This window comes from Coregonus clupeaformis, unplaced genomic scaffold (genome assembly GCF_020615455.1).
Source record: "Coregonus clupeaformis isolate EN_2021a unplaced genomic scaffold, ASM2061545v1 scaf0080, whole genome shotgun sequence".
Lineage (NCBI taxonomy): Eukaryota > Metazoa > Chordata > Actinopteri > Salmoniformes > Salmonidae > Coregonus > Coregonus clupeaformis.
Genome location: NW_025533535.1, coordinates 120,572 through 148,395, shown reverse-complemented (window position 1 = coordinate 148,395; position 27,824 = coordinate 120,572). Strand labels below are relative to the sequence as shown.

The window sequence follows — 27,824 nt, the reverse complement described above, 5'->3', positions numbered from 1 at the left end:
AACACTAGCCCTAGTCCAAAACAGCTAGCTCCTGGAGAAAAATAAAGAAAAAGTACAAGCCTTCCGCAACTACCTACAACAACTACATTTATGCCCAGAAGACCCAAATGGTACTGAAAGTGTACCAAAGGTACATCAGGCCTGTCTTCGAGTGCTCCTCCCCAGCCTGGATAACCACATCAACACAACAGAAACACAAGCTACAAATAATCCAGAGCGCAGCCTACCGCCTCCGTAGAGGCATACCTGTCACCTACCTTCACTAAATCTCTGGTCTGAAAACAATCAACGAGCACCTGGACCTGTTGGGACAGATATACATCCACAAAGTAAGACAACCCATCACTGACGAAATCAATCGAATAAGCATTACTACAAAGACATCCCTCTCTCCACCATACTGAGCACCACCTAACTCAAACCCTTACCCTACCTCTTACCCTAAAATGGGTCTGTATCCAAACCCCAACCCTACCCTTCCCCCATGCAACCTCAAGACAAGACATCCCAGTGGGTTCAGTTGTAGGTTAGGAATTGTTCATTGTGGTCAATAACACGTATAAAAAAAGAAAGGAAAAAAATGTAATGGTTATTTGATATTTTACTATCTTTTATAATATGCTACTCTAACTCTTTTATGCATCTCTCTTACTATCTTTTTTACTTGTTACTATTTAACTACCAATGAGCTTCCCTTACCTCTTCGAATGCCCTGCCCATTTCCCTTCATTCCTCCCCCTCCACAACAGTGACCAACAAAGCCAGAAGAAATGGGTAAAAAAGAGCAGACGCTCTGAGCAATCCTACCTGTCACGCATATGTATGTACATGTTTATTTTTCATGTTCGACTGACTTTGCAGTCTACATGAGGGAGGAGGGTTGTGAAAGCAACAACAAGTACATTCAACCAACAAAGGCGAAACGACCAAATAGCACATAATCGCAAAAAAACGTAGGTATGGATCGAAATGTACATAATGGGTACCTGGAGGAAAATGGAGGAGGTTCATGCTTTTTTAATTTCAGTCAAGGGGAGGGTTTAGTATTTTTTAAACCTAGTCCAGAGAAGGGTAATGTAATTTGTAGTTTATGAAATTCCAATTTTTCTCAGTGTTTTACAATTAGTTGTTTATTAGGCTATATCTCAATGTATACCCAATGCCGCCCCTTATATCTGATTCTCCACTGGGCGCGCAATATCAAGTGCACCTATAGGCTATTTAGTGTTCTGCCTAACCAATGGCTGTGCTGTGTAGGCCTACGGTGGCAGTTCAGGAGGAGAGTCAAAGGCTTCTTTCAAAAATAATTTAGTCCCCCGAAAAATTATTGCGCTCGGACTAGCCTGTAGCCTATGTTCTGTTCTGTTCTGTTTGAAAAGGAGTGCGAAGATGAGAAGGAGGACTGAGGTCAACCTTGATAGCTTGCTACTACTATCATTTATTTTATTAATAACAAGATGTTTCTTACCCATGATGTAGGCCTATTTATCAGAGTTATTGACCTCACAATAAGCCAGATTCAAGTAACTTACATTGTGGTGCTGAAACTTGAAGCAGCAGCGGCACTATCAATTGGAAATGGACAGCTCATGGTGCTGAAAGTCGGCAAATTCAAGTAGACGTAATTCATTTAAACCGTCTTCATTTTAAATAGGCTTTAGTAACAACAAGAGGGCTTTGTGTTGGAGCCTATTTCTTCCTATCTAAGAAATAAGAGGTAGGCCTACCTGTTTGACAGACAAAAGTAGGCTGTAAGCTGCTATATCCATAGATTTGTCGGTCAATTCCTCTACCCACCATGCACTCTTTAAATAGCCTACCTCCGTGTCAGTGAAGGGCTGTTAAGTTAAAACCAAGACTTGAATTGAGGGAATGAGAGCTTATGCCATAGACTTAATTTTTATTAAAGAAAATGGCAAAAGCACAGTCTTGCCCCTTGTTAGTTTCTCTCGTTGGGTTAAGCCACGGAAGAAGAGTAGCCAACAGTTAAAGCTGACATTTTTCTGCATTGGTGGGCCTGCTCTGTCTGAGGTGGAAAGGTAGGCCTAACTTTTGAAAGTACCATGCTTCCTAATGACGTCTCAGATTTAATTATTTGTTAACAGGGACAGTTTTGATGCAAACAAGACACACTGACTTGGCATTGGAGAAATATGATAAGATGAACACATAGGCCTATCTCTCTGTCCATTCTTAGCCTGTAATTATGGTAATTTGTGTGGTATTAAAAAAGATTAGGCTAAAATTTAAAATTACATAGAATTGCATGAAATGTTTATAAAAGGCTATTTTTTCTCGTACCTGCAAACACAATGATATATTCATGCAATGCTTTTCCTATTAAGGAGATATTTCCACCCCAACTCTTGTCCACGGTGGTCTGCGAACCCACAACCTTCTGGCCCGCAGCCTTGTGCACAATTAAAATTATTACGTTGCAATGTAATGCTTACAGGATGAAGAACAGTTTCTGAAACTGCATATCTAAGGCTCTGGTCTGTCCAGGAAGTGAGAGTAAACAGTAGACATGTTCTCTGCTATCCACTTTATGTTTTAATTATTATTGTGGGTATAGGGGAGGGTCAATTGTTTTTTTTTCAAGCGTTCAGGGAGGGTTTAGGTCAAATATATTTTGCTGAAGGGAGGGCCATCCATTTTCATTTCAGAGAGGTCCGATTTTCTCCATGTAACCCTTATTATAAATAGCGTTCACTCCCTTAGTATATGGTTGGTAACGACACATTTTATTTCCTAGAAGGTAAGTGCATTTGAATGTATTGTGCATGCCAACACTTGCATTGTAATTAACTTAGAGAGATGGCAGGATATAGACCATAGCAAAACAATTGTATTGACCTTTTACATAACTTACTTACTCAGCTTTTAAATTAGAAAATCATAAACTATAAAAAAAATACTGTTGACCCAATCCAGCCAGTTTGTCACAAACCTACAAAAACTGTGGTACATTTCCCTTACTACTGGTGTGTTACAAGGTCACCGTGTGCAAGATATATTTATTTATTAGTGTGCTTGTTGAAAGCAAGAACACACCTGTTATTTGTATTTGTATTTTTTTGTATTTATTATTGATCCCAATAATACTCTTCCTGGGGTTCAGCAAAATTAAGGCAGTTCATACAATTTTAAAACGTTATAATACATTCACAGATTTCACAACACACTGTGTGCCCTCAGGCCCCTACTCCACCACTACCACATATCTACAGTACACAAATCCATGTGTACGTGTGTGTATAGTGCGTATGTTATTGTGTGTGTGTGTGTGTGTATGCATGTGTCTGCGCCTATGTTTGTGTTGCTTCACAGTCCCCGCTGTTCCATAAGGTGTTTTTTTAATCTGTTTTTTAAATCTAATTTTACTACATCAGTTACTTGATGTGGAATAGAGTTCCATGTAGTCATGGCTCTATGTAGTACTGTGCGCCTCCCATAGTCTGTTCTGGACTTGGGGACTGTGAAGAGACCTCTGGTGGCATGTCTTGTGGGGTATGCATGGGTGACCGAGCTGTGCGCCAGTAGCTCAAACAGACAGCTCGGTGCACCCAACATGTCAACACCTCTCATAAACACAAGTAGTGATGAAGTCAATCTCTCCTCCACTTTGAGCCAGGAGAGATCGACATGCATATTATTAATATTATCTCTCTGTGTACATCCAAGGGCCAGCCGTGCTGCCCTGTTCTGAGCCAATTGCAATTTTCCTAAGTCCTTTTTTGTGGCACCTGACCACACGACTGAACAGTAGTCCAGGTGTGACAAAACTAGGGCCTGTAGGACCTGCCTTGTTGATAGTGCTGTTAAGAAGGCAGAGCAGCGCTTTATTATGGACATACTTCTCCCCATCTTAGCTACTGTTATATCAATATGTTTTGACCATGACAGTTTACAATCCAGGGTTACTCCAGCAGTTTAGTCACCTCAACTTGCTCAATTTCCACATTATTTATTACAAGATTTAGTTGAGGTTTAGGGTTTAGTGAATGATTTGTCCCAAATACAATGCTTGTAGTTTTATAAATATTTAGGACTAACTTATTCCTTGCCACCCACTCTGAAATTAACTGCAACTCTTTGTTAAGTGTTGCAGTCATTTCAGTCGCTGTAGTAGCTGACATGTATAGTGTTGAGTCATCCGCATACATAGACACTCTGGCTTTACTCAAAGCCAGTGGAATGTCATTAGTAAAGATTTAAAAAGTAATGGTCCCTGGGGAATTCCTGATTCTACCTGGATTATGTTGGAGAGGCTTCCATTAAAGAACACCCTCTGTCTTCTGTTAGACAGGTAACTCTGTATCCACAATATAGCCTACTTAAGCAATGTCATCGTATTTTCAGGCCACTATAGTGTAATTTAGGCGAAACAGCCATTAGTCCCCCTTCAGAATGACTGGCACAACGTGAATTTCGGGCACCACTATGACTGAAAACTTTTTAGAACGTTCACAATAATGGCACAACCCATGAATAGACTCAAAATATGGTTCAAACCAGAGCCATCTAAAAACATTTATTTTAAACCTTTTATTTAACTAGGCAAGTCAGTTAAGAACAAATTCTTATTTACAATGATGGCCTACACCGGACGACGCTGGGCCAATTGTGCGCCGCCCTATGGGACTCCCAATCACGGCCGGTTGTGATACAGCCTGGAATCAAACCAGGGGGTCTGTAGTGACGCCTCAGGCACTGAGATGCAGTGCCTTAGACAGCTGCACCATACAGTCGCTAGTGAAAGTCTACACACACGTTGCTCAGTCTTCACATTTTTGCTGCCTTAAAATTAAATGTAAAAAGGGATTCAATTGGATTTCTTCCCTACCAATCTACACAACCTACTCCACATTTTCAAAGTGAAAGAGAAATTATAGGACATTTTCCAAATTAATACAAAATAATGATTGAGTATGTTTTCACATCCCAGAGTTAATACTTGGTGGAAGCACCTTTGGCAGCCATTACAGCGGTGAATCATTTCGAATAAGATTCAATAATTGAAAACACAATATATTCAAATATCAAGACATCTTCGTTTACATTTCACTTTGAAAACATGGAGTAGGTTGTGTAGATCAGGGGGAAAAAATATAATTAAATCCATTTTTAGATATAATTTAAGGCAGCAAAATGTGAATGGGTGTAATGGGTGCAATGGGTGTGTAGACTTTCACTAGGCTCTGTATATGGCTCTGGTTAAAACTATTATTTCAATCTCATGGATGGTCAGTCCATAGCTCCGTCCATAAATGTGTATGGTTACATATCTTCAGCCCCATCCCTCAGATGTTTATCAAAACAAGTGTCTTTAGTGTAGGTTTAATACAAGTGTGAAGAAAAATTATTATATTATATAAAACAGGGGGAGGGGGGGTATTTATCCATAATCTTTGCAATGTCTGATGCTTTCTAAGACTGAAGCCTTTGATTTGCCGTGAAATGGTTTTGTTTTTCAAATGTTTAATGTTCATTCACTGTCTAGCTTTCATTTCAGTGATTGTTAGCAAGCAAATGAATGTTGTTACTATTGTCATTTTACGTAGTTTATATCTGGTTTTAATAACTCAAGTAGTTTTTTTCTTTCAGTTCAGGCGCTCGGCGTCGCCGGCCTTCTAGCTGCTGCCGAACCTGCTGCTGGCAAACGGCCTTCACTCACCAACCCCGGACTTGTCTCGTCATCATTACACACACCTGGTTCCAATCCCCACTCTATCACTGTATATATACTCCCTCTGTCATTTGTCAGTCATTGTATATGTTGCTTGTTTTCCTGAGAGGAATCTCGCCTACTGTTTCCTGAGTACTTTATATTTTGCACTGTGGGTTTCGTCCTGCTTTAAGCTATGGTGCTTTAATAAATTCAGTAGTTCTAAACCTGTGACTGCCTACTCCTCTCTACACTTGTGACAATCCAAGCCAAATACAGCGGACACAGGGAATGAGTTACAATGAACCCTTCTGCAAACTTTCAAAAGATACAGTATTGCATTGTCACCATATAGCAATGGATACGTTGTAGCATAATATATTGCATTGTCACCTTGTAACAATGGATATGTATAACAATGGACAAAACAATCTGTATAAAATGTGCCACCAAAGGTATGTCTTTGCATTACTTTATCTGAATGCCACACTTTGAACAATGTCTGTGTTTCTGTGTCAAGACACATTGCAAAACAAAAAACCTCAATGCATTATTTGATATTTGTCCAACTTACCTAAGACATCAAAATGATGACTTCAATAAAATGATGACTCCAAATTCTACATCCAGGGTATATCCCATGGTTAGGCTTACTGTAAGAATACCTGGTCGACGCCACTCACCACTTCCACATTCTTAGACAAAAGGGTTCCAAAAGGGTTCTTCGGCTGTCCCCATAGGATAACCTTTTTGGTTCAAAGTAGAACCCTTTTGGGTTCCATGTAAAACCATTTGTGGAAAGCTTTAATACACAAGTGGTACATTGTGTGATACAAGATCAAATAAAATAAAAATATAAGTGAGTGCATTACTTAGTGTCTTGATTGGAACTACATTTTTGTGTCTGCTGTATTTGGTTAATCAAACCAGGCATGACAAAATACAGCAGGTTAGTCAAACCAGGCATGACAAAATACATTAGGTACAGTTCCAGAGAAGTTACATCATGATAAACCAAATACAACCGACACAAGGAATCCTTTATGCAGAGTACCCTTCATGCAAACTTTCAAAAGATATTGCAATATAATACGTTGTCACCAAAATATAGAAATGGAAATACTATTTGTATAACATTTTTCACCATATGTATGTCTTTGCCTTACTTTATCTGAACGGCCCACTCTAAACACTACCTGTCTTACATTACCATTGAGTCACGACACATTGCAAAACAAAAATCCTCAATGCATTATTTTATATTTGTCCTACTTAACTAAGACTTCAAAATGATGACTTCAATGAAATTCTGACTTCATGATGCCCTATGGGCCCTGGTCAAAAGTAGTGCACTATTTAGGGAATAGGGGGGTATTTGGGACTAAACCTCTGTCTCATTTTAACCCTGTCTCTGCTCTCCTGACAAATAACACTGCCCCTAAATAACTATCAACTAAAATACATACTTGACAGAGTCCATGAGACTGACTAATGTGTGTATGGTTTGGCACAATATCTGCACAGCCACTGCTGTGTCCATCATATTAATGACTTTTCCCCCAGGTCACATTGGATGTGTCTCAAATGGCACCATATTCCCTATATAGTGCACTACTTTTGACCAGGGGCCATAGGTGTAATTTAGTGCATTACGTAGGGGATAGGGTGCCTTTTGGAACGTATAGGCCATTCTGCGGCAGTAGTCAACAGTCTGTCTCATTCTCAGGAGACAATTTCACTGCTGCATACCAAATGGCACCCTATTCCCTGTATAGTGCACTACTTTTGACCAGTGCCCTATGGTGCCATTTGGGACACAGATAATTTCACGGATGCAGAGGCTAACGTCTGTCGGCTACTGGTCAGGCTGAGTAACAATCAACCTTTATCACCACAGCCAGATACCCCTTCAGAAACCTGTCACTACAAAACATATTTATGTCTTTGGGACTCTGTTTCCTGGCCTGAGTCAACTGCAGATTTCCCCTTTAAAGCAAGAAAACATATGGGAGTAAGGCATGCTCTGGGCAATCTCTCTCTCTCTCTCTCTCTCTCTCTCTCTCTCTCTCTCTCTCTCTCTCTCTCTCTCTCTCTCTCTCTCTCTCACTCACTCACTCACTCACTCACTCACTGGGACAAATTATGACACAGATCAGCCCGTCCTGGCTACCATCCTTAACCCCTGTTTCCAAACTGTCACTTAGCCACAGCTTCCAAGCGATGATGCACTCCTTGTGTCCTCTCTGCTCTCTCTGTTACATGAACAGCTTTTCAAGAATTCAACCTTCTGATCTCTGTACCAAGTGAAGTTAGTTGTGACTGTCTATTTATAATTCATCAGTGGGGAGGCTGATAATGATGATTAGTGGTGAAAAAATAGACCTTTTTATAAACAGAGCTACTGCAAGCTTTGTGATATGGTTACAAAATAATTCCTAATCCACGGACAACAAGTGACAATCCCAGAAGAAAGGAGCACTCTGTGTCTTTTTTTATTCATGGGACGAAGAAACAGGCTTAGGTTTCGGTGTAGGATGCCTTCATCAGAGCCTGTTTGCTGAGCCTTTGTTGTATGGTGACAAGTTATTACATACTCGTAGAGGTTGGGGACTTTAGACCTTGCTCTGCTAGTTGTAGAGATGTACAGTACCAGTCAAAAGTTTGGACACACCTACTCATTCCAAGGTTTTTCTTTATTTTTACTATTTCTTACATTGTAGAATAATAGTGAAGACATCAAAACGTTGAACTAACACATATGGAATCATGTAGTAACCAAAAAAGTGTTAAACAAATCACAATTTATTTTATATTTGAGATTCTTCTAAGTAGCCACCCTTTCTTGATGACAGCTTTGCACACTCTTGGCATTCTCTCAACCAGCTTCATGCAGGAGTCACCTGGAATGCATTTCAATTAACAGGTGTGCCTTGTTAAAGGTTAATTTGTGGAATTTCTTTCCTTCTTGATGCGTTTGAGCAAATCAGTTGTGTTGTGACAAGGTAGAGGTGATATACAGCAGATAGCCCTATTTGGTAAAAGACCAAGTCCATATTATGGCAAGAACAGCTCAAATAAGCAAAGAGAAATGACAGTCCATCATTACTTTAAGACATGAAGGTCAGTTAATCGAGAATATTTCAAGAACTTTGACTTTGCAGTCACAAAAACCATCAAGTGTGTCACGCCCTGTCCTTGAGAGCCCGGTTGTCTGTAGTGGGTTTGGTCAGGGTGTGAATTTCTATGTGTATATCTAGTTTTGTATTTCTATGTTGGCCGGGTGTGGTTCCCAATCAGAGGCAGCTGTCAATCGTTGTCTCTGATTGGGGATCATACTTAGGCAGCCATGTTGCCTACCTTAGTTGTGGGATCTTGTTTGTGTTCCTGTTAGGCTTGTTGTGTGTATAGCCCATAGGACTTCACGTTTTCGTTGTTTTGTTATTTTGTCAAGTGTTTATTCGTCTTAATAAATATGTACGCATATCACGCTGCACCTTGGTCTGACCCGTCTCTCAACGATCGTGACAAAGTGCTATGAGGAAACTGGCTCTCATGAGGACTACCACAGGAAAGGAAGACCCAGAGTTACCTCTACTGCAGAGGATATGTTCATTAGAGTTACCAGCCTCAGAAATTGCAGCCCAAATAAATGCTTCACAGAGTTCAAGTAACAGACACATCTCAACATTAACTGTTCAGAGGAGACTACGTGAATCAGGCGTTCATGGTCGAATTGCTGCAAAGGAACCACTACTAAAGGACACGAATAAGAAGAAGAGACTTGCTTGGGCCAAGAAATATGAGCAATGGACATTAGACCAGTGGAAATTTGTCCTTTGGTCTGATGAGTCCAAATTTGAGATTTTTGGTTCCAACCGCTGTGTCTTTGTGAGATGCAGAGTATGTGAACGGATGATTTCCACATGTGTGGTTTCCACCATGAAGCATGGAGGAGGAGGTGTGATGGTGTGGGGCTGCTTTGCTGGTGACACCGTCTGTGATTTATTTAGAATTCAAGGCACACTTAACCAGCATGGCTACCACAGCATTCTGCAGCGATACGCAATCCCATCTGGTTTGGGCTTAGTGGGACTATCATTTGTTTTTCAACAGGACAATGACCCAACACACCTCCAGGCTGTGTAAGGGGTATTTGACCATGAAGGAGAGTGATGGCGTGCTGCATCAGATGACCTGGCCTCCACAATCACCCTACCTCAACCCAATTGAGATGATTTGGGATGAGTTGGACCGCAGAGTGAAGGAAAAGCAGCCAACAAGTGCTCAGCATATGTGGAAACTCCTTCAAGACTGTTGGAAAAGCATTCCAGGTGAAGCTGGTTGAGAGAATGCCAAGAGTGTGCAAAGCTGTCATCAAGGCAAAGGGTGGCTACTTTGAAGAAATTGAAATATAAAATATATTTTGATTTATTTAACACGTTTTTGTTACTATATGATTCCATATGTGTTATTTCAACATTGTGATGTCTTCACTATTATTCTACAATGTAGAAAATAGTAAAAAATAAAGAAAAACCCTGGAATGAGTAGGTATGTCCAAACTTTTGACTGGTACTGTACGTCTGTTGAGAGAGACTGGGGATTAAGAAGTATGGGAGGACGTGAATATGTAAACCTGATGTCCTGCCGGAAAATGTCCTGGTTAAATGGATAGTTCACCCAAATTACAAAATTACATATTGGTTTCCTTACTCTGTAAGCAGTCTATGACAGCAATACATGCTTTGGTTTCGTTCCCCTGGCACTGTTTCCAAATGCTAACGTGTTTGGAAACAGTGCCAGCCACTGCCAGGGAAACTAAACCAAAGCATGGATTGCTGTCATACCTTGTCCATAGACTGCTTACAGGGTAAGTTAACTAATGTGTAATTTTGTAATTTGTGGGAACTATCTCTTTAAGACAAGCTTCATCTCCAAATACCTGAGATCTTTGCTGTTTGTTCCTAGTTAAGGCATATCTGAGTGATATTGCAGTAAGGCTACATCCCAAATGGCACCCTATCCATTTACATTACATTTACATTACATTTTAGTCATTTAGCAGACGCTCTTATCCAGAGCGACTTACAGGAGCAATTAGGGTTAAGTGCCTTGCTCAAGGGCACATTTACGTAATTTAGCAGACGCTCTTATCCAGAGCAACTTACAAATTGGTGCATTCACCCTATAGCCAGTGGGATAACCACTTTCCAATTATTATTATTTTTATTTATTTATTTATTTATTTATTTATTTTTTTTTGGGGGTAGAAGGATTACTTTATCCTATCCCAGGTATTCCTTAAAGAGGTGGGGTTTCAAATGTCTCCGGAAGGTGGTGAGTGACTCCGCTGTCCTGGCGTCGTGAGGGAGCTTGTTCCACCATTGGGGTGCCAGAGCAGCGAACAGTTTTGACTGGGCTGAGCGGGAATTATGCTTCCGCAGAAGAAGGGGAGCCAGCAGGCAAGAGGTGGATGAACGCAATGCCCTCGTTTGGGTGTAGGGACTGATCAGAGCCTGAAGGTACGGAGGTGCCGTTCCCCTCACTGCTCCATAGGCAAGCACCATGGTCTTGTAACGGATGCGAGCTTCAACTGGAAGCCAGTGGAGTGTGCAGAGGAGGGGGTGACGTGAGAGAACTTGGGAAGGTTGAACACCAGACGGGCTGCGGCATTCTGGATGAGTTGTAGGGGTTTAATGGCACAGGCAGGGAGCCCAGCCAACAGCGAGTTGCAGTAATCCAGACGGGAGATGACAAGTGCCTGGCTTAGGACCTGTGCCGCTTCCTGAGTAAGGCAGGGTCGTACTCTCCGAATGTTGTAGAGCATGAACCTGCAGGATCGGGTCACCGCCTTGATGTTAGCGGAGAACGACAGGGTGTTGTCCAGGGTCACGCCAAGGCTCTTCGCACTCTGGGAGGAGGACACAACGGAGTTGTCAACCGTGATGGCGAGATCACGGAACGGGCAGTCCTTCCCTGGGAGGAAGAGCAGCTCCGTCTTGCCAGGGTTCAGCTTGAGGTGGTGATCCGTCATCCATACTGATATGTCTGCCAGACATGCAGAGATGCGATTCGCCACCTGGTTATCAGAAGGGGGAAAGGAGAAGATTAGTTGTGTATCGTCAGCGTAGCAATGATAGGAGAGGCCATGTGAGGATATGACAGAGCCAAGTGACTTGGTGTATAGGGAGAAAGGAAGAGGGCCTAGAACTGAGCCCTGGGGGACACCAGTGGTGAGAGCACGTGGTGCGGAGACAGCTTCTCGCCACGCCACTTGGTAGGAGCGACCGGTCAGGTAGGACGCAATCCAGGAGTGAGCCGCGCCGGAGATGCCCAGCTCGGAGAGGGTGGAGAGGAGGATCTGATGGTTCACAGTATCAAAGGCAGCAGACAGGTCTAGAAGGACAAGAGCAGAGGAGAGAGAGTTAGCTTTAGCAGTGCGGAGAGCCTCCGTGACACAGAGAAGAGCAGTCTCAGTTGAATGACCAGTCCTGAAACCTGACTGGTTTGGATCAAGAAGGTCATTCTGAGAGAGATAGCAAGAGAGTTGGCTAAAGACGGCACGCTCAATAGTTTTGGAAAGAAAAGAAAGAAGGGATACTGGTCTGTAGTTGTTGACATCAGTGGGATCGAGTGTTGGTTTTTTGAGCCCTGCTCAAAAGTAGTACACAGTATAAGGAATAGAGACGCGAGCCTAAGAGTTTACAGTGCGGGTTCCTGCATGTTATCAGACTCATACCACTGCAATGACACTCCTCTTGGCTGACACATCCCATAAAAATGTACTCAGAGAGACCTTGATGGCATCCCAAATGCCTTACCTACAGTGAGGGAAAAAAGTATTTGATCCCCTGCTGATTTTGTACGTTTGCCCACTGACAAAGACATGATCAGTCTATAATTTTAATGGTAGGTTTATTTGAACAGTGAGAGACAGAATAACAACAACAAAATCCAGAAAAACGCATGTCAAAAATGTTATAAATTGATTTGCATTTTAATGAGGGAAATAAGTATTTGACCCCTCTGCAAAACATGACTTAGTACTTGGTGGTAAAACCCTTGTTGGCAATCACAGAGGTCAGACGTTTCTTGTAGTTGGCCACCAGGTTTGCACACATCTCAGGAGGGATTTTGTCCCACTCCTCTTTGCAGATCTTCTCCAAGTCATTAAGGTTTCGAGGCTGACGTTTGGCAACTCGAACCTTCAGCTCCCTCCACAGATTTTCTATGGGATTAAGGTCTGGAGACTGGCTAGGCCACTCCAGGACCTTAATGTCCTGCTTCTTGAGCCACTCCTTTGTTGCCTTGGCTGTGTGTTTTGGGTCATACCCATCCACGACCCATTTTCAATGCCCTGGCTGAGGGAAGGAGGTTCTCACCCAAGATTTGACGGTACATGGCCCCGTCCATCGTCCCTTTGATGCGGTGAAGTTGTCCTGTCCTCTTAGCAGAAAAACACCCCCAAAGCATATTTTTTCCACCTCCATGTTTGACGGTGGGGATGGTGTTCTTGGGGTCATAGGCAGCATTCCTCCTCCTCTCAACACGGCGAGTTGAGTTGATGCCAAAGAGCTCGATTTTGGTCTCATCTGACCACAACACTTTCACCCAGTTCTGCTCTGAATCATTCAGATGTTCATTGGCAAACTTCAGACGGCCCTGTATATGTGCTTTCTTGAGCAGGGGGACCTTGTGGGCGCTGCAGGATTTCAGTCTTTCACGGCGTAGTGTGTTACCAATTGTTTTCTAGGTGACTATGGTCCCAGCTGCCTTGAGATCATTGACAAGATCCTCCCGTGTAGTTCTGGGCTGATTTCTCACCGTTCTCATGATCATTGCAACTCCACAAGGTGAGATCTTGCATGGAGCCCCAGGCGAGGGAGATTGACAGTTATTTTGTGTTTCTTCCATTTGCGAATAATCGCACCAACTGTTGTCACCTTCTCACCAAGCTGCTTGGCGGTGGTCTTGTAGCCCATTCCAGCCTTGTGTAGGTCTACAATCTTGTCCCTGACATCCTTGGAGAGCTCTTTGGTCTTGGCCATGGTGGAGAGTTTGGAATCTGATTGATTGATTGCTTCTGTGGACAGGTGTCTTTTATACAGGTAACAAACTGAGATTAGGAGCACTCCCTTTAAGAGTGTGCTCCTAATCTCAGCTCGTTACCTGTATAAAAGACACCTGGGAGCCAGAAATCTTTCTGATTTCCCTCATTCAAATGCAAATCAATTCATAAAATTTTTGACATGCGTTTTTCTGGATTTTTTTGTTGTTATTCTGTCTCTCACTGTTCAAATAAACCTACCATTAAAATTATAGACTGATCATTTCTTTGTCAGTGGGCAAACGTACAAAATCAGCAGGGGATCAAATACTTTTTCCCTCACTGTATATAGTGCACTGCTTTTGACCAGGGCTCTACATAGGGATAAGGTAGCCTAGCAGTTAAGAGCGTTGGGCCAGTAACTGAAACGTCGCTGGTTTGAATCCCCGAGCCGACTAGGTGGAAAATCTGTCTCTGTGTCCTTGATCAAGGCACTTAACTCTAATTGCTTCTGTAAATCGCTCTGGATACGAGTGTCTGCTAAAATGTAAGGTTACCTTTTGGGTAGGGTTGTGACGACACCAGTATCACGATACACAGTGGTATCATGGCAAGGAAACAAAACATGAAGCAGATTTAAATTATTTTGGAAAACAGCCCTAATGTTGGAAACAAACATTATCTTGTCATCCACAGTCATTTAAAAAAACGTATATCACATAATATTTTACATGGAAAATCGAGTATCGCGATACTGGTATCGTCACAACCCTACTTTTGGGATGCATCTCTTGTCTTCGGTGGGTTTCGAGGATAAATAAGTAATTGGCACAGAAGTGATTTCTCTGACTGACAGGAGCCATTAGGTGGAATGAGCTGATTTGTTTTGCGAATGAATTAATCTGTTAACCTACAATGTGTACATACACTAATGTGATTGGTTACGTAAGAACATCTTACAGTACACAGAATTCATTTAGTATTTAGTTCATTAACACGGATTGAGTTAGCAGGGGTTTAAAAAGGACAAAACAAGCAATCAGACACACACACAAACACAGTCAAAACAAAGATACAGAGGATTACTTTATCATCAGGGTGAAGGGAAGGGAGCACTAGAATAGATCTCTTTATCTGGTGAAGAATCACAGATGGACATCATTATCTTCAGACTGTTTCCATTACGAGTTAGACAGCCTCATAGCCTCTGTGCTGTGACTCCTTTCGCTCATACAGATGATCAGAAGGTTTGTGTTTGACGTGAAGTGAGCCTGCCCTCTTGTGGCAATAGGATGCAATTATTAGATGATTGGCAAAATGTATAATCAAAACCAGTGGATTTATTGTGTATTTTCTGTCAAACGAGTTCTGGCACAAAAATGTGTTTCTGAACACACATTAGGAAAAGAGAGGGAATAAAATAGGAGAGGGAAGAAAGAGGAGAGCTGTCTCTGAGGCCCATCCCAGAGTACTTCTTGCCCACGTTGTTAAAGTCCATGCACTCTCTGCCAACCAGGCCTTTGTTCTTTGGGATCCCAGCCAGACAAGGTTGCCCCCTCTCATCTCTGCTCTCCTAAAAGGCTAAATAAAAACCCAAAAGACAATGTGACTTCCTGCTGGGATGGTCATTGACTTTGACAGGTTTATCATCCGTAATCAATAATCACCCCAGGACAGCCAGAATAGACTAGGGTCAACATTGACATGATACTGGACCACTGACATTCTGCTTCTGCTGCTTCCGCAGCCAGCAATTTATTATATTCTGCCTGGACTATCATGTTGAAGTTTGGGTCTTTGTTGGATCTTGGGGTACATTAAAGCCAGTGCATGTTTAACCGACAGAAAATGAATGGCGGCAGCCAGCTCTATGCCAACCGAATGTAAATTTCTATGCCTTTCCCTAACCCTATATATTGTCTGTATATGTCCTTTGTCTATCGTTGATTATGTGTTATGTATACACAGAGCCGCAACCAAAATATCCCCATGGCGATAATAAAGTAATTATCTTATCTAACCCTTACCTTAACCTCACCCTCTTTCCTAAACCTAACGTTAATACATTTTATTCCCTAGGGAAGCGTGGGGTAAGTTGAGCCATTTTTTACATTCAGCATCACTCCTTCAAGGGAAATATAGTATTCTTCCCAACAGATATCTACATTCAGCATGTTTGTGTCCCTGGAAATAATCAGAATTCATGTAAACATAACAGTTCTAAAAATGTAGCTTGTCCAAAAAAAGTGGTCTCGTGGTACAGTTTACCCCGGTTATGGGGTATGTTTAGCCGCTGGACAGGGTAAGTTAAGCCTCCTACAAATTTCTGTACCAAATGAAATATTACCACTACCTTTTTAAAACCATGTCTATCTTTACTTCCCAAACACAATTCAACACAGTCACAATTGAATTTTAGGCCAGGCCCTGTTGTTACCTCATATCCCAGCGCTAATGCCTTGCATTACGCTTTGGAAAGAAATAATCTATTTGCTCAACTTGCCATTGGCTCAGCTTACCCCATGGCCATTGGCTCAACTTACCCCAAGGCAAACATCTTGACTATATTAGCTCAGAATGCACTTTCATGCTATGTTTAGGACCTCATATTGAAGCTTATAGAGACCGCAACTTATATATAGACAATCGTAAACATGATCTACTTTAGTTTAGATACAAGCATCATGAAACCTCTAACACAATAAATTAATTTGACTTGCTGAAAATCTGTTTTTTGGACCTATCTTGCTTAGCACTTTTTCCATTTAGTTTGTTCCTTCATAGACTCCATTAAATTATAACCTCTTCTTAAATATTTGGTCAAATTATTAATTTGGTGTATGGATTCCTAGAAACACGGGTAGCTCAACTTACCCCTTTGGCTTAATGTACCCCACTCTCCCCTATGCCTAAACTTAAATGATTATTCTGTAGTGGGGTCATATGATCTGTGTTTTGTCTGTGTATAGGTCATATTCCAAAAGATGTTTGCTCTACACAAACAGATGGAACGATTGACCATTGATTGTCTCATTTATTGTCTCTCTAATTAATTAAACGTGATCTCGCCTGAAGCCTTAGATACATTATTGGCTTGGGTCGCTATGTCACGCATAGGGACTGAGCTTTCTGGTCACACTGACACACAAACACATATACAATCAAATGTGCAGACTAACACTACCAAACCTAATCAATATGTTCTATGGCCTCAATTGTCCCATTTGTACAGTAACCTGATGTTGCCAGCATACTAGCTTTGATTAAATTATTGAATCAGATATACTGTACATTATTCAGAGAATTTGGATATTTTGGTTGGCTCAGAGCAGGCCACATGCACGCACACACACACGCATGCATACACTAACACACACACGCTAACAAACACGCACTAACACACGCACTAACAAACACGCACTAACACACTCAGGCACATAGATTTGTTTGTACACCACAGCATGACATGTTACCATCAATTGATGCAGTAGTTCCTTTGCCAGTGAATAATCTCCATCCTTGCACATCCTTAATATACTCTATCTATTTCCTTCACATCGCAGCTAGGACCGCCCAAGGTCTGCTATACAGATCCAGATCAATGACATGTGCCGAGCAGCAATACACCCAAAGAAGAGAAAGAACTACAAAAATCAAAGCGGTCGTCATGACAATGGCCTACCCGGGCGGGCCGGATACAGATTCATTCCACCAATCGATGGAGGGTTCTATTGTATCTGTGCACGTGCAGAATCCTGCAGTCTGGAACTAGCGGATGTGTGCCAGAGTCTATAGACCTAGACCTAGAAGAGCCAGTGTCCCACTTACAGACCCCTCTTTCCTCTTTCAGCATCAGGCCAGACAGACAGACGGAGCAGGACAACCATAGGATACCACATGCCCAGCTAAGAAGGGGAGAAGAGAGAGACAGAGAAGAAGAGACAAAGAGGAAGAGATAGAGAAAGATTGAGAGGAGAAGGGGAGACGAGTGAGACAGAAGAAAAGTACTTTCTGTAAGAGAAGAGGAAAAGGAGGAGAGATGCCTGCTGCCCTTCTCAGACCCAGAGGGCCCCTGGCCCAGACCAACCTGATCAGCACGCTGTTGTTGTCTCTCTGTCTCCACACCGGCCCCGTCACTGGAGGTAAGGCCACCCAACACCACCACTGTCTGTCCCCGCTCACTTTGCTGGGTAGGATGACAGCAACTGGGGGTTGAATTGAGATAACAAAACATTTCAGTGCATGTAAACCTTGGGGGCATAGTAAATGTAACAGTGGGAGTGTTTGATCCCTACCCAGCTAGCACATTTGGTTCCTTGGAAGTTGTGGGAACGTATGTTTTTGGTTTCACATTGGTTGTGGGAATGAAGCTATATGTTTCCTGACCGGTAAAACAGACCTTTTTTAAACATTCTGAGAACAGAAGTGGCTGTTCTGGGAACGTTTATTTTTTAGGTTGCATGTTCTGAGAAAGTTTTACTCTGGTTCTGAGAAAGTTTTCTTAGGAGGTTTTAAAAACGTATTTAAAACTTTCACTGAATGTTTCAATAAGATTTTTAATAACACTGCTGGCTTATTTTGGGTTAGCTTTTTTGAACTCCAAGCACAGATAGGACACTTGGAAATTAATTTCCTTAGGCATTAATCATGGAAACACTAATTTTTTATTGTGACACGCCATCAATGAGATGCGAACCTATAGGTTATTTTCAATAAAATGTCACAATAAGGTGCAGAGCATTCGATTTGCCTGCTGGGGGGCAGGGAGACCCTAAGCTCTGCTAAAACCATTGACAACTGTGTGCCGTTTTCAAGGGATTGTTAAATACAGTTAACTATTTGGTTGTAATATTATCACATCTTGAAGAGCGTAGTCAGAACTACAAATGTCTGATTATTCCAGGCAAAACAATTGTGCACATTTAGCTCCATTATCAGAGTTATACAGCAAGTAGCTGCATTCGTTTCATGATCAGTAAACATCAATTGATCATGTAATTTCAGATATGTAAGGGTAGCCACAAGATATCTCTCAATATTGGCCACCATTAATTGGATATTTGAGTGATATAAAATACAATCTAACTATACCTGAAAAGTATGAGTGGTTTAGTGAATTTTCCATCCTTTATGGGCTCTGCCTGTCAAGCATCAGAAGGGCGCATTTGCTGATAATGTTTGCTTTGCAAGCTACCGGTAGAAACGTTGTACAGTTGGCTAAACATATAGTAAGTAGACCTAATGTACTTTTTTCACTAACCAACGTAGGCCTTTCTAGCGAAGTTAGGTATCACTATCCCCTTTTCAACATTGTTTTTAAGTGTTTCATCACCATTACTGCTAACAGACATGATAGACTACATTGATTGATTGACCACGTCAAATTGGATAGCTAGATAATAACAGATCACGTCAATATGGCTAGTTAACAAGCTACCTTTCAGGGAATAAACTAGACGGCTATATCCAAATATTGTTTGATTTGCTTGCCATCTATAGTGGTGATGACAGTAGTCCGACTGACAAGTTGACGAGGACTTGCTGATGTCAAGCTCTTTCCAAAAGCCTAATCTCTGATGAAGCAAGCTAAATGACATGCCAAATGGATAGGCTACCCTCATGTATCTGAAATTACATGATCAATTGATGTTTACTGAACATGAAAAGCATGCAGTTACTTGCTGTATAACTCTGATGATAGAGCTAAATGTGGAATTAATGGAAATGTGTAGACTATGCTCTTCAAGAGGTGATGATATTAAAACCAAATAGTTTTAGCTAACATTTATTTAACAATCCCTTGAAAACGGCATGTAGCTAGTTGTCAATAGTTTAGTGGAGCTGCCCCCCAGCAGCCAAATCGAACATTCTGCACCGTATTGTGACGTTTTATTGATAAAGACCTATAATTTTCTGTTCTCTATCCATGGATTAAGTCCACTGTGCCACCAGGATAATATTATTAGAACGTTCTTTGAATGTTATGTAACGTTTTCTTGATGTTCTGAGAAAATTACTTTAAATAGAACCATGAGGAAACCTGCAGAAAACGTCATGCTGAAGTACTGAAATCCATCACTATTCACACAGCAGTAACACATCTGGACAAGAGGAACACCTATGTGAGAATGCTGTTCATTGACTACAGTTCAGCATTCAACACTATTGTTCCCTCCAACCTCGACACCAAGCTCAGAGCCCTGGGTCTGGACACCACCCTCTGCAACCGGATTCTGGACTTCCTGATGGGCAGTCCACAGGCTGTGAGGATTGGCAACAACACCTCCTCCACACTGACTCTTAACACAGTGGCCCCCCAGGGGTGTGTCCTCAGCCCTCTGCTGTACTCCCTGTTCACCCACAACTGCGTTATTTGCACGACACCAAATCCATCATCAAGTTTGCTGCCGACACCACGCTTGTAGGCCAGATAACCAACAACGACGAGTCAGCCTATAGGGAGGAGGTAAGTGAACTAGCATTGCGGTGCCAGAATAACAACCTCTCCCTCAACATCAGCAAAACAAAGGAGTTGATTGTTGACTTCAGGAAGCAGAGGAGGGAACACGCCCCGATCCACATCAAGGGGACTGCAGTAAAGAGAGTCAGCAGTTTTAAGTTCCTCGGCGTCCACATCACCGTGGACCAACAACATCACCCCTCTTGCCAAGAGGGTGCAACAGCGTCTCTACTTCCTAAGGCGGCTGAAGAAATTTGGCATGCCACCCCGAGTCCTCTACAAATACTACCGCTGCACCATCGAGAGTGTAATGACCGGTTGAATCACGGCTTGGTACGGGAAATGCTCAGTCCACGACCGCAAGGCCCTCCAGTCAGTGGTGAAGACGACCCAGTACATCACTGGGACTGTGCTCCTACCCATCCAGGACATCTACTCAAAACGGTGCCTGAGGAAAGCCTGCAGCATCATCAATGACCCTACACACCGCAGCCACGAGTTGTTCACTCCCTTGTCGTCGGGCAGGCAGTATCGGAGCATGAGGTCTGATAGAAACTGTCTCTGAGCCTGTTGGTATCTACAAGCCATCAGCGTGCTTAACACTTGAACTGGACTGACCACCTGCACTGACTCTCTGCACCTTAGCACATAAATTTACATTTACATTTACGTCATTTAGCAGACGCTCTTATCCAGAGCGACTTACAAATTGGTGCATTCACCTTATAGCCAGTGGGATAACCACTTTACAATGTTTATTTTTTTTATTATTATTTTTTTTTTTGGGGGGGGGGGGGGTAAGGGATTAGAAGGATTACTTTATCCTATCCCAGGTATTCCTTAAAGAGGTGGGATTTCAAATGTCTCCGGAAGGTGGTGAGTGACTCCGCTGTCCTGGCGTCGTGAGGGAGCTTGTTCCACCATTGGGGTTCCAGAGCAGCGAACAGTTTTGACTGGGCTGAGCGGGAACTGTGCTTCCGCAGAGGTAGGGGAGCCAGCAGGCCAGAGGTGGATGAACGCAATGCCCTCGTTTGGGTGTAGGGACTGATCAGAGCCTGAAGGTACGGAGGTGCCGTTCCCCTCACAGCTCCGTAGGCAAGCACCATGGTCTTGTAGCAGATGCGAGCTTCAACTGGAAGCCAGTGGAGTGTGCGGAGGAGCGGGGTGACGTGAGAGAACTTGGGAAGGTTGAACACCAGACGGGCTGCGGCATTCTGGATGAGTTGTAGAGGTTTAATGGCACAGGCAGGGAGCCCAGCCAACAGCAGGTTGCAATAATCCAGACGGGAGATGACAAGTGCCTGGATTAGGACCTGTGCCACTTCCTGTGTAAGGCAGGGTCGTACTCTCCGAATGTTGTAGAGCATGAACCTACAGGATCGGGTCACCGCCTTGATGTTAGCGGAGAACGACAGGGTGTTGTCCAGGGTCACGCCAAGGCTCTTCGCACTCTGGGAGGAGGACACAACGGAGTTGTCAACCGTGATGGCGAGATCATGGAACGGGCAGTCCTTCCCCGGGAGGAAGAGCAGCTCTGTCTTGCCAAGGTTCAGCTTGAGGTGGTGATCCGTCATCCATACTGATATGTCTGCCAGACATGCAGAGATGCGATTCGCCACCTGGTTATCAGAAGGGGGAAAGGAGAAGATTAGTTGTGTGTCATCTGCATAGCAATGATAGGAGAGGCCATGTGAGGATATGACAGAGCCAAGTGACTTGGTGTATAGCGAGAATAGGAGAGGGCCTAGAACTGAGCCCTGGGGGACACCAGTGGTGAGAGCACGTGGTGCGGAGACAGCTTCTCGCCACGCCACTTGGTAGGAGCGACCGGTCAGGTAGGACGCAATCCAAGAGTGATCCACGCCGGAGATGCCCAGCTCGGAGAGGGTGGAGAGGAGGATCTGATGGTTCACAGTATCAAAGGCAGCAGACAGGTCTAGAAGGACAAGAGCAGAGGAGAGAGAGTTAGCTTTAGCAGTGCGGAAAGCCTCCGTGACACAGAGAAGAGCAGTCTCAGTTGAATGACCAGTCTTGAAACCAGACTGGTTTGGATCAAGAAGGTAATTCTGAGAGAGATAGCAGGAGAGTTGGCTAGAGATGGCACGCTCAAGAGAAAAGAAAGAAGGGATACTGGTATGTAGTTGTTGACATCAGAGGGATCGAGTGTTGGTTTTTTGAGAAGGGGTGCAACTCTCGCTCTCTTGAAGACGGAAGGGACATAGCCAGCGGTCAAGGATGAGTTGATCAGCGAGGTGAGGTAAGGGAGAAGGTCACCGGAGATGGTCTGGAGAAGAGAGGAGGGGATAGGGTCAAGCGGGCAGGTTGTTGGGCGGCCGGCCGTCACAAGTCGCAAGATTTTATCTGGAGAGAGAGGGGAGAAAGAAGTCAAAGCATAGGGTAGGGCAGTGTGAGCAGGACCAGCAGTGTCATTTGACTTAACAAACAAGGATCGGATGTCGTCAACCTTCTTTTCAAAATGGTTGACGAAGTCATCCACAGAGAGGGAGGGGGAGGAGGATTCAGCAGGGAGGAGAAGGTGGCAAAGAGCTTCCTAGGGTTAGAGGCAGATGCTTGGAATTTAGCGTGGTAGAAAGTGGCCTTAGCAGCAGAAACAGATGAAGAAAAAGTAGAGAGGAGGGAGTGAAAAGATGCCAGGTCCGCAGGGAGTCTATTTTTCCTCCATTTCCGTGTTGGAGGAGAGCGAGAGAGAAAAGGATACAAAGTAGTGGTCGGAGACATGGAGGGGAGTTGCAGTGAGATTAGTAGAAGAACAGCATCTAGTAAAGATGAGGTCAAGCGTATTGCCTGCCTTGTGAGTAGGGGGGACAAGGGAAGGGGTGAGGTCAAAAGAGGAGAGGAGTGGAAAGAAGGAGGCAGAGAGAAATGAGTCAAAGGTAGACGTAGGGAGGTTGAAGTCCCCCAGAACTGTGAGGGGTGAGCCATCCTCAGGAAAGGAACTTATCAAGGCGTCAAGCTCATTGATGAACTCTCCAAGGGAACCTGGAGGGCGATAAATGACAAGGATGTTAAGCTTAAATGGGCTAGTGACTGTGACAGCATGGAATTCAAATGAGGAGATAGACAGATGGGTCAGCACCCCGCTGACCAGACGCTCTCGGGGTATGCGAGAACACATGGTCAGACGAGGAGAGAGCAGTAGGAGTAGCAGTGTTTTCAGTGGTAATCCATGTTTCCGTCAGCGCCAAGAAGTCGAGGGACTGGAGGGTAGCATAGGCTGAGATGAACTCTGCCTTGTTGGCAGCAGAACGGCAGTTCCAGAGGCTGCCTGAGACCTGGAACTCCACGGTGGGTGGTGCGTGCAGGGACCACCAGGTTAGAGAGGCAGCAGCCACGCGGTGTGAGGCGTTTGTATAGCCTGTGCGGAGAGGAGAGAACAGGGATAGACAGAGGCATAGTTGACAGGCTACAGAAAATGGCTACAATAATGCAAAGGAGATCGGAATGAAATGAACTAAACATCTGGGAAAGGAGAGAGCGGGGCCTCCCTCACCACAACACCCAAATATAACTCTCCCAACTTCCACCTCAGAAACTATAATTGTTGTAAACTACAGCGGTTCAATGTTTTCTAGGAATAGACTAACCTAGTTTATTCAGCTAACTTGGTACAGTATTCTACCGTGAAAATCGTCCAGGGCACCTAGTCATAAGACGCCACAGCCAGCTAGCATGCCGGACTCCAACAACACGGTTTAGCACCAATACTCGGCCACAACAAACCACCAGTGTGTCAACACGCCAAGCAGATCGTTCGTGTCCGTGTCTAACGTTGTGGGTTAGTCCCGACAGCTTGAGCGAGTCCGTCGTCAACTTATTCAGCCAGTTAGTTAGCTAGAATAGTTAGCATACTAGCTAGCCATTGCTTTCAGACAAAGAAGAAACCCCTCCTTTCACGGCACGAACACACAGAGAGAGCCAAGCTAACGTTAACTAGTCACCCATGTCCCGAATTCCTTGAACGACTCTGGCTACCAATATGTAAAAACAAAACACAAATGTAGGTTATGACTTACCCCTAGCAGCTACTGTTAGCTAGCTACATGCACTAACTCACGCACACACAGATATAAACTCATCCACACACACACAAACATTCATGCTACACACACATCACAACTGCTGCTACCAGACTCTTATTATGATTGCTAAATACTGCACAATTTCAACACTTGCCCCCATTTCCCCCTTCCCCAAAACAAGTGTAAATATTGGACTATAAATTGTGCCTTCCTGTATTATACTTATGCTAAAATGTTTATAATATTTACTTTATGTTCATATTCTTATCTTTTCTTATTTCTTATTGTTGTTGCATTGTCGAGAAGGATCCTCCAAGGATCCTGGGCGGTGTATACCATCTGTATCCTGTACATACACTACCAGTCAAAAGTTTGGACACACCTACTCATTCAAGGGTTTTTCTTTATTTTTACATATTCTTTTACATTGTAGACTAATATTGAAGACATCAAAACTATGAAATAACACATATGGAATCACATAGTAACCAAAAAAGTGTTAAATAAATCAAAATATATTTTATATTTTAGTTTCTTCAAAGTAGCCACCCTTTGCCTTGATGACAGCTTTGCACACTCTTGGCATTTCTCAACCAGCTTCACCTGGAATGCTTTTCCAACAGTCTTGAAGGAGTTCCCACCTATACTGAGCATTTGTTGGCTGCTTTTCCTTCACTCTGTGGTCCGACTCATACCAAACCATCTCGATTGGGTTGAGGTCGGGGGATTGTGGAGGCCAAGTCATCTGACGCAGCACTCCATCACTCTCCTTCTTGGTCAAATACCCCTTACACAGCCTGGAGGTGTGTTGGGTCATTGTCCTGTTGAAAAACAAATGATAGTCCCACTAAGCCCAAACCAGATGGGATGGCGTATCGCTGCAGAATGCTGTGGTAGCCATGCTGGTTAAGTGTGCCTTGAATTCTAAATAAATCACAGACGGTGTCACCAGCAAAACATCCCCACACCATAACACCACCTCCTCCATGCTTTACGGTAGGAAATACACATGCGGAGATCACAAAGACACGGTGGTTGGAACCAAAAATCTCAAATTTGGACTCATCAGACCAAAGGACAAATTTCCACCGGTCTAATGTCCATTGCTCGTGTTTCTTGGCCCAAGCAAGTCTCTTCTTCTTATTGGTGTCCTTTAGTAGTGGTTTCTTTGCAGAAATTTGACCATGAAGGTCTGATTCACACTGTCTCCTCTGAACAGTTGCTGTTGAGATGTGTCTGTTACTTGAACTCTGTGAAGCATTTATTTGGGCTGCAATTTCTGAGGCTGGTAACTCTAATGAACTTATCTTCTGCAGCAGAGGTAACTCTGGGTCTTCCATTCCTGTGGCGGCCCTCATGAGAGCCAGTTTCATCATAGTGCTTGATGGTTTTTGCGACTGCACTTCAAGAAACTTTCAAAGTTCTTGAAATGTTCCATATTGACTGACCTTCATGTCTTAAAGTGATGATGGACTGTCGTTTCTCTTTGCTTATTTGAGCTGTTCTTGCCATAATATGGACTTGGTCTTTTCCCAAATAGGGCTATCTTCTGTATATCCCCCTACCTTGTCACAACACAACTGATTGGCTCAAACGCATTAAGAAGGAAAGAAATTCCACAAATTAACTTTTAAGAAGGCACACCTGTTAATTGAAATGCATTTCAGGTGACTACCTCATGAAGCTGGTTGAGAGAATGCCAAGAGTGTGCAAAGCTGTCAGCAAGGCAAAGGGTGGCTATTTGAAGAATCTCAAATATAAAATATATTTTGATTTGTTTAACACTTTTTTGGTTACTACATGATTCCATATGTGTTATTTCATAGTTTTGATGTCTTCACTATTATTCTACAATGTAGAAAATAGTAAAAATAAAGAAAAACCCTTGAATGAGTAGGTGTGTACAAACTTTTGACTGGTACTGTACAACTAATAAAACTTGAAACTTGAATGTCAGTGACTGACATAACAAGAGAAAAACTGTTGATGCACAACCAAATTTTGAAATTCCACCTTATGTATTCTACTACAATAAGTTGAGACCCAGACTGAGTTTTCTTCGCGGGCTACAAAAGGGTGGCCGCCAGTTGCCCATCCCTGTTTTCGACAATTAGTGTAGTCTTATAGTAATTTACAGTGTCATCTTCATGTCTGCGTGAATCAGTACTGGTTGAGATTTCTGGAAACATTAAGTTAAAGTGTAAATTTACACAATAGTTCCGGTGTTTCTTGTTTCTTTTTCTTCCGTAAAAGGAAGTTTGACCAACAGAAAAAGAGGAACTCCCTCTGACAAATTAATAAAAGCTCAAATAGATCCTCAATTCAAATAATATACAGTCTCTGAGTCCCATTTAAATCTGGTCAGGGCATGTATCACAGCCTACATTAGCAGCACATGAATCAAGTTTAATTAAAACTGACCTACAATCACCCAGACAGTGTGCACAGCTGTGATGATTGATCCCATGGATTGGGACTCTACCCCATCCTCCCAATAGCCATGGTGAAGGTTGAGGGGGCATAGATTGGGCTTTGTCTCGTTTCTTTATTTAACAACCATCCCTTCCCCCTCCTTCTCCTTTCCCAATCCATGGTGAGGGGGCCCATGCCATCTCCTGCGTCTGTGCCCTTGCTAAAGGACAATTACACAATTTTTAAACCTCATATGAATTATCTCCAGCATCATACCAGTGTCTGAATGTGAATACGGTACATTTTTAGGTTTTGTAGCAAAAAAAAGTTAAACCATAGAATGTCATTGCCCTTTAAACCCTAAAACTTCATTTTTTAGGCATAATGAAGGCTGATGAGATCCAGAATGGTGGCGGGGACACCATCAGCCACTCCCTGGCCCTGGTGCAGCGTCTGGAGGCCCTGCTGGCTCAGGGGAACGGCAGCGATGTGGCCCTCAGGGTGCAGGTAGAAAACTAGCCTAGAAAGTTAAAGAGGTCGGGCCAGAGACCGGAGGGTTGCTTGTTTAAATCCTGGGAAAAATCTGGTGGCTGACTTTGTCCTTGAACCTCTCTGTATATGTATGTACTGTATGTGTCTCGGGGGGCTAGGATAAAGGAAAGTGACAAATCACCATGTCTGTGACTTAAAAAAATGTAATCTTCTTCTCTTCCTCCTCCTCCTCCTCCTCCTCCTCTTCTTCCAGACAGTGGGAGCAGAGCAGGTAAAGGTGATCCAGGCCCACTCCTTGATGCTGTCCCTGCAGAGCCCTGTGTTCGAGGAGCTGCTGCTCAGCCGTAACGGCACCACCCTGGTCCTCCTGGAGACCGCTGAGTGTGCTGCCGTCTTCGACAAGTTCATCAGGTAATAATAATTATAACTAGATGGTAATTGTACATGAAGTACAATTGATGGGACTTGCTTTAACTCTTTAAAATTATTTTTGTAGTAGTGGTAGAAGTTAAAAAAGTTATACTTTACTATTTAAAGCAAAGCAGTTTTAAAGTTTGTATGGTTTTGAAAAACATTATAGTAGTTATGGGGTCTGCAGTGGTAATTGTAGCGACTGGTTATAGTTGAAAAAGTAGGTTGATGAAAAGTTAGAATAGCCTGAACATATGAAAAATAGGTTTGCAGTATCTAGATTGAACGGTTCAA

General features: G+C 43.1%; 1 protein-coding gene across 2 annotated transcripts in view; it reads left to right on the top strand.

Moving 5' to 3' along the window:
* The first annotated feature begins 17,469 nt into the window (after positions 1 to 17,469).
* The window catches only part of btbd17a (BTB (POZ) domain containing 17a), a 30,239-nt gene continuing 19,884 nt past the window's right edge, over positions 17,470 to 27,824 (top strand). The window contains exons 1-3 of one of the 2 annotated variants that reach the window (XM_041889192.2): positions 17,470 to 17,857; positions 27,007 to 27,134; positions 27,373 to 27,530. In XM_041889192.2, the coding sequence (XP_041745126.1) occupies positions 17,755 to 17,857; positions 27,007 to 27,134; positions 27,373 to 27,530 (389 nt within the window). In that variant the 5' untranslated portion in view covers positions 17,470 to 17,754. The remainder of the gene's footprint in view (positions 17,858 to 27,006; positions 27,135 to 27,372; positions 27,531 to 27,824) is intronic. The other variant, XM_041889199.2, reaches the window with a different exon arrangement.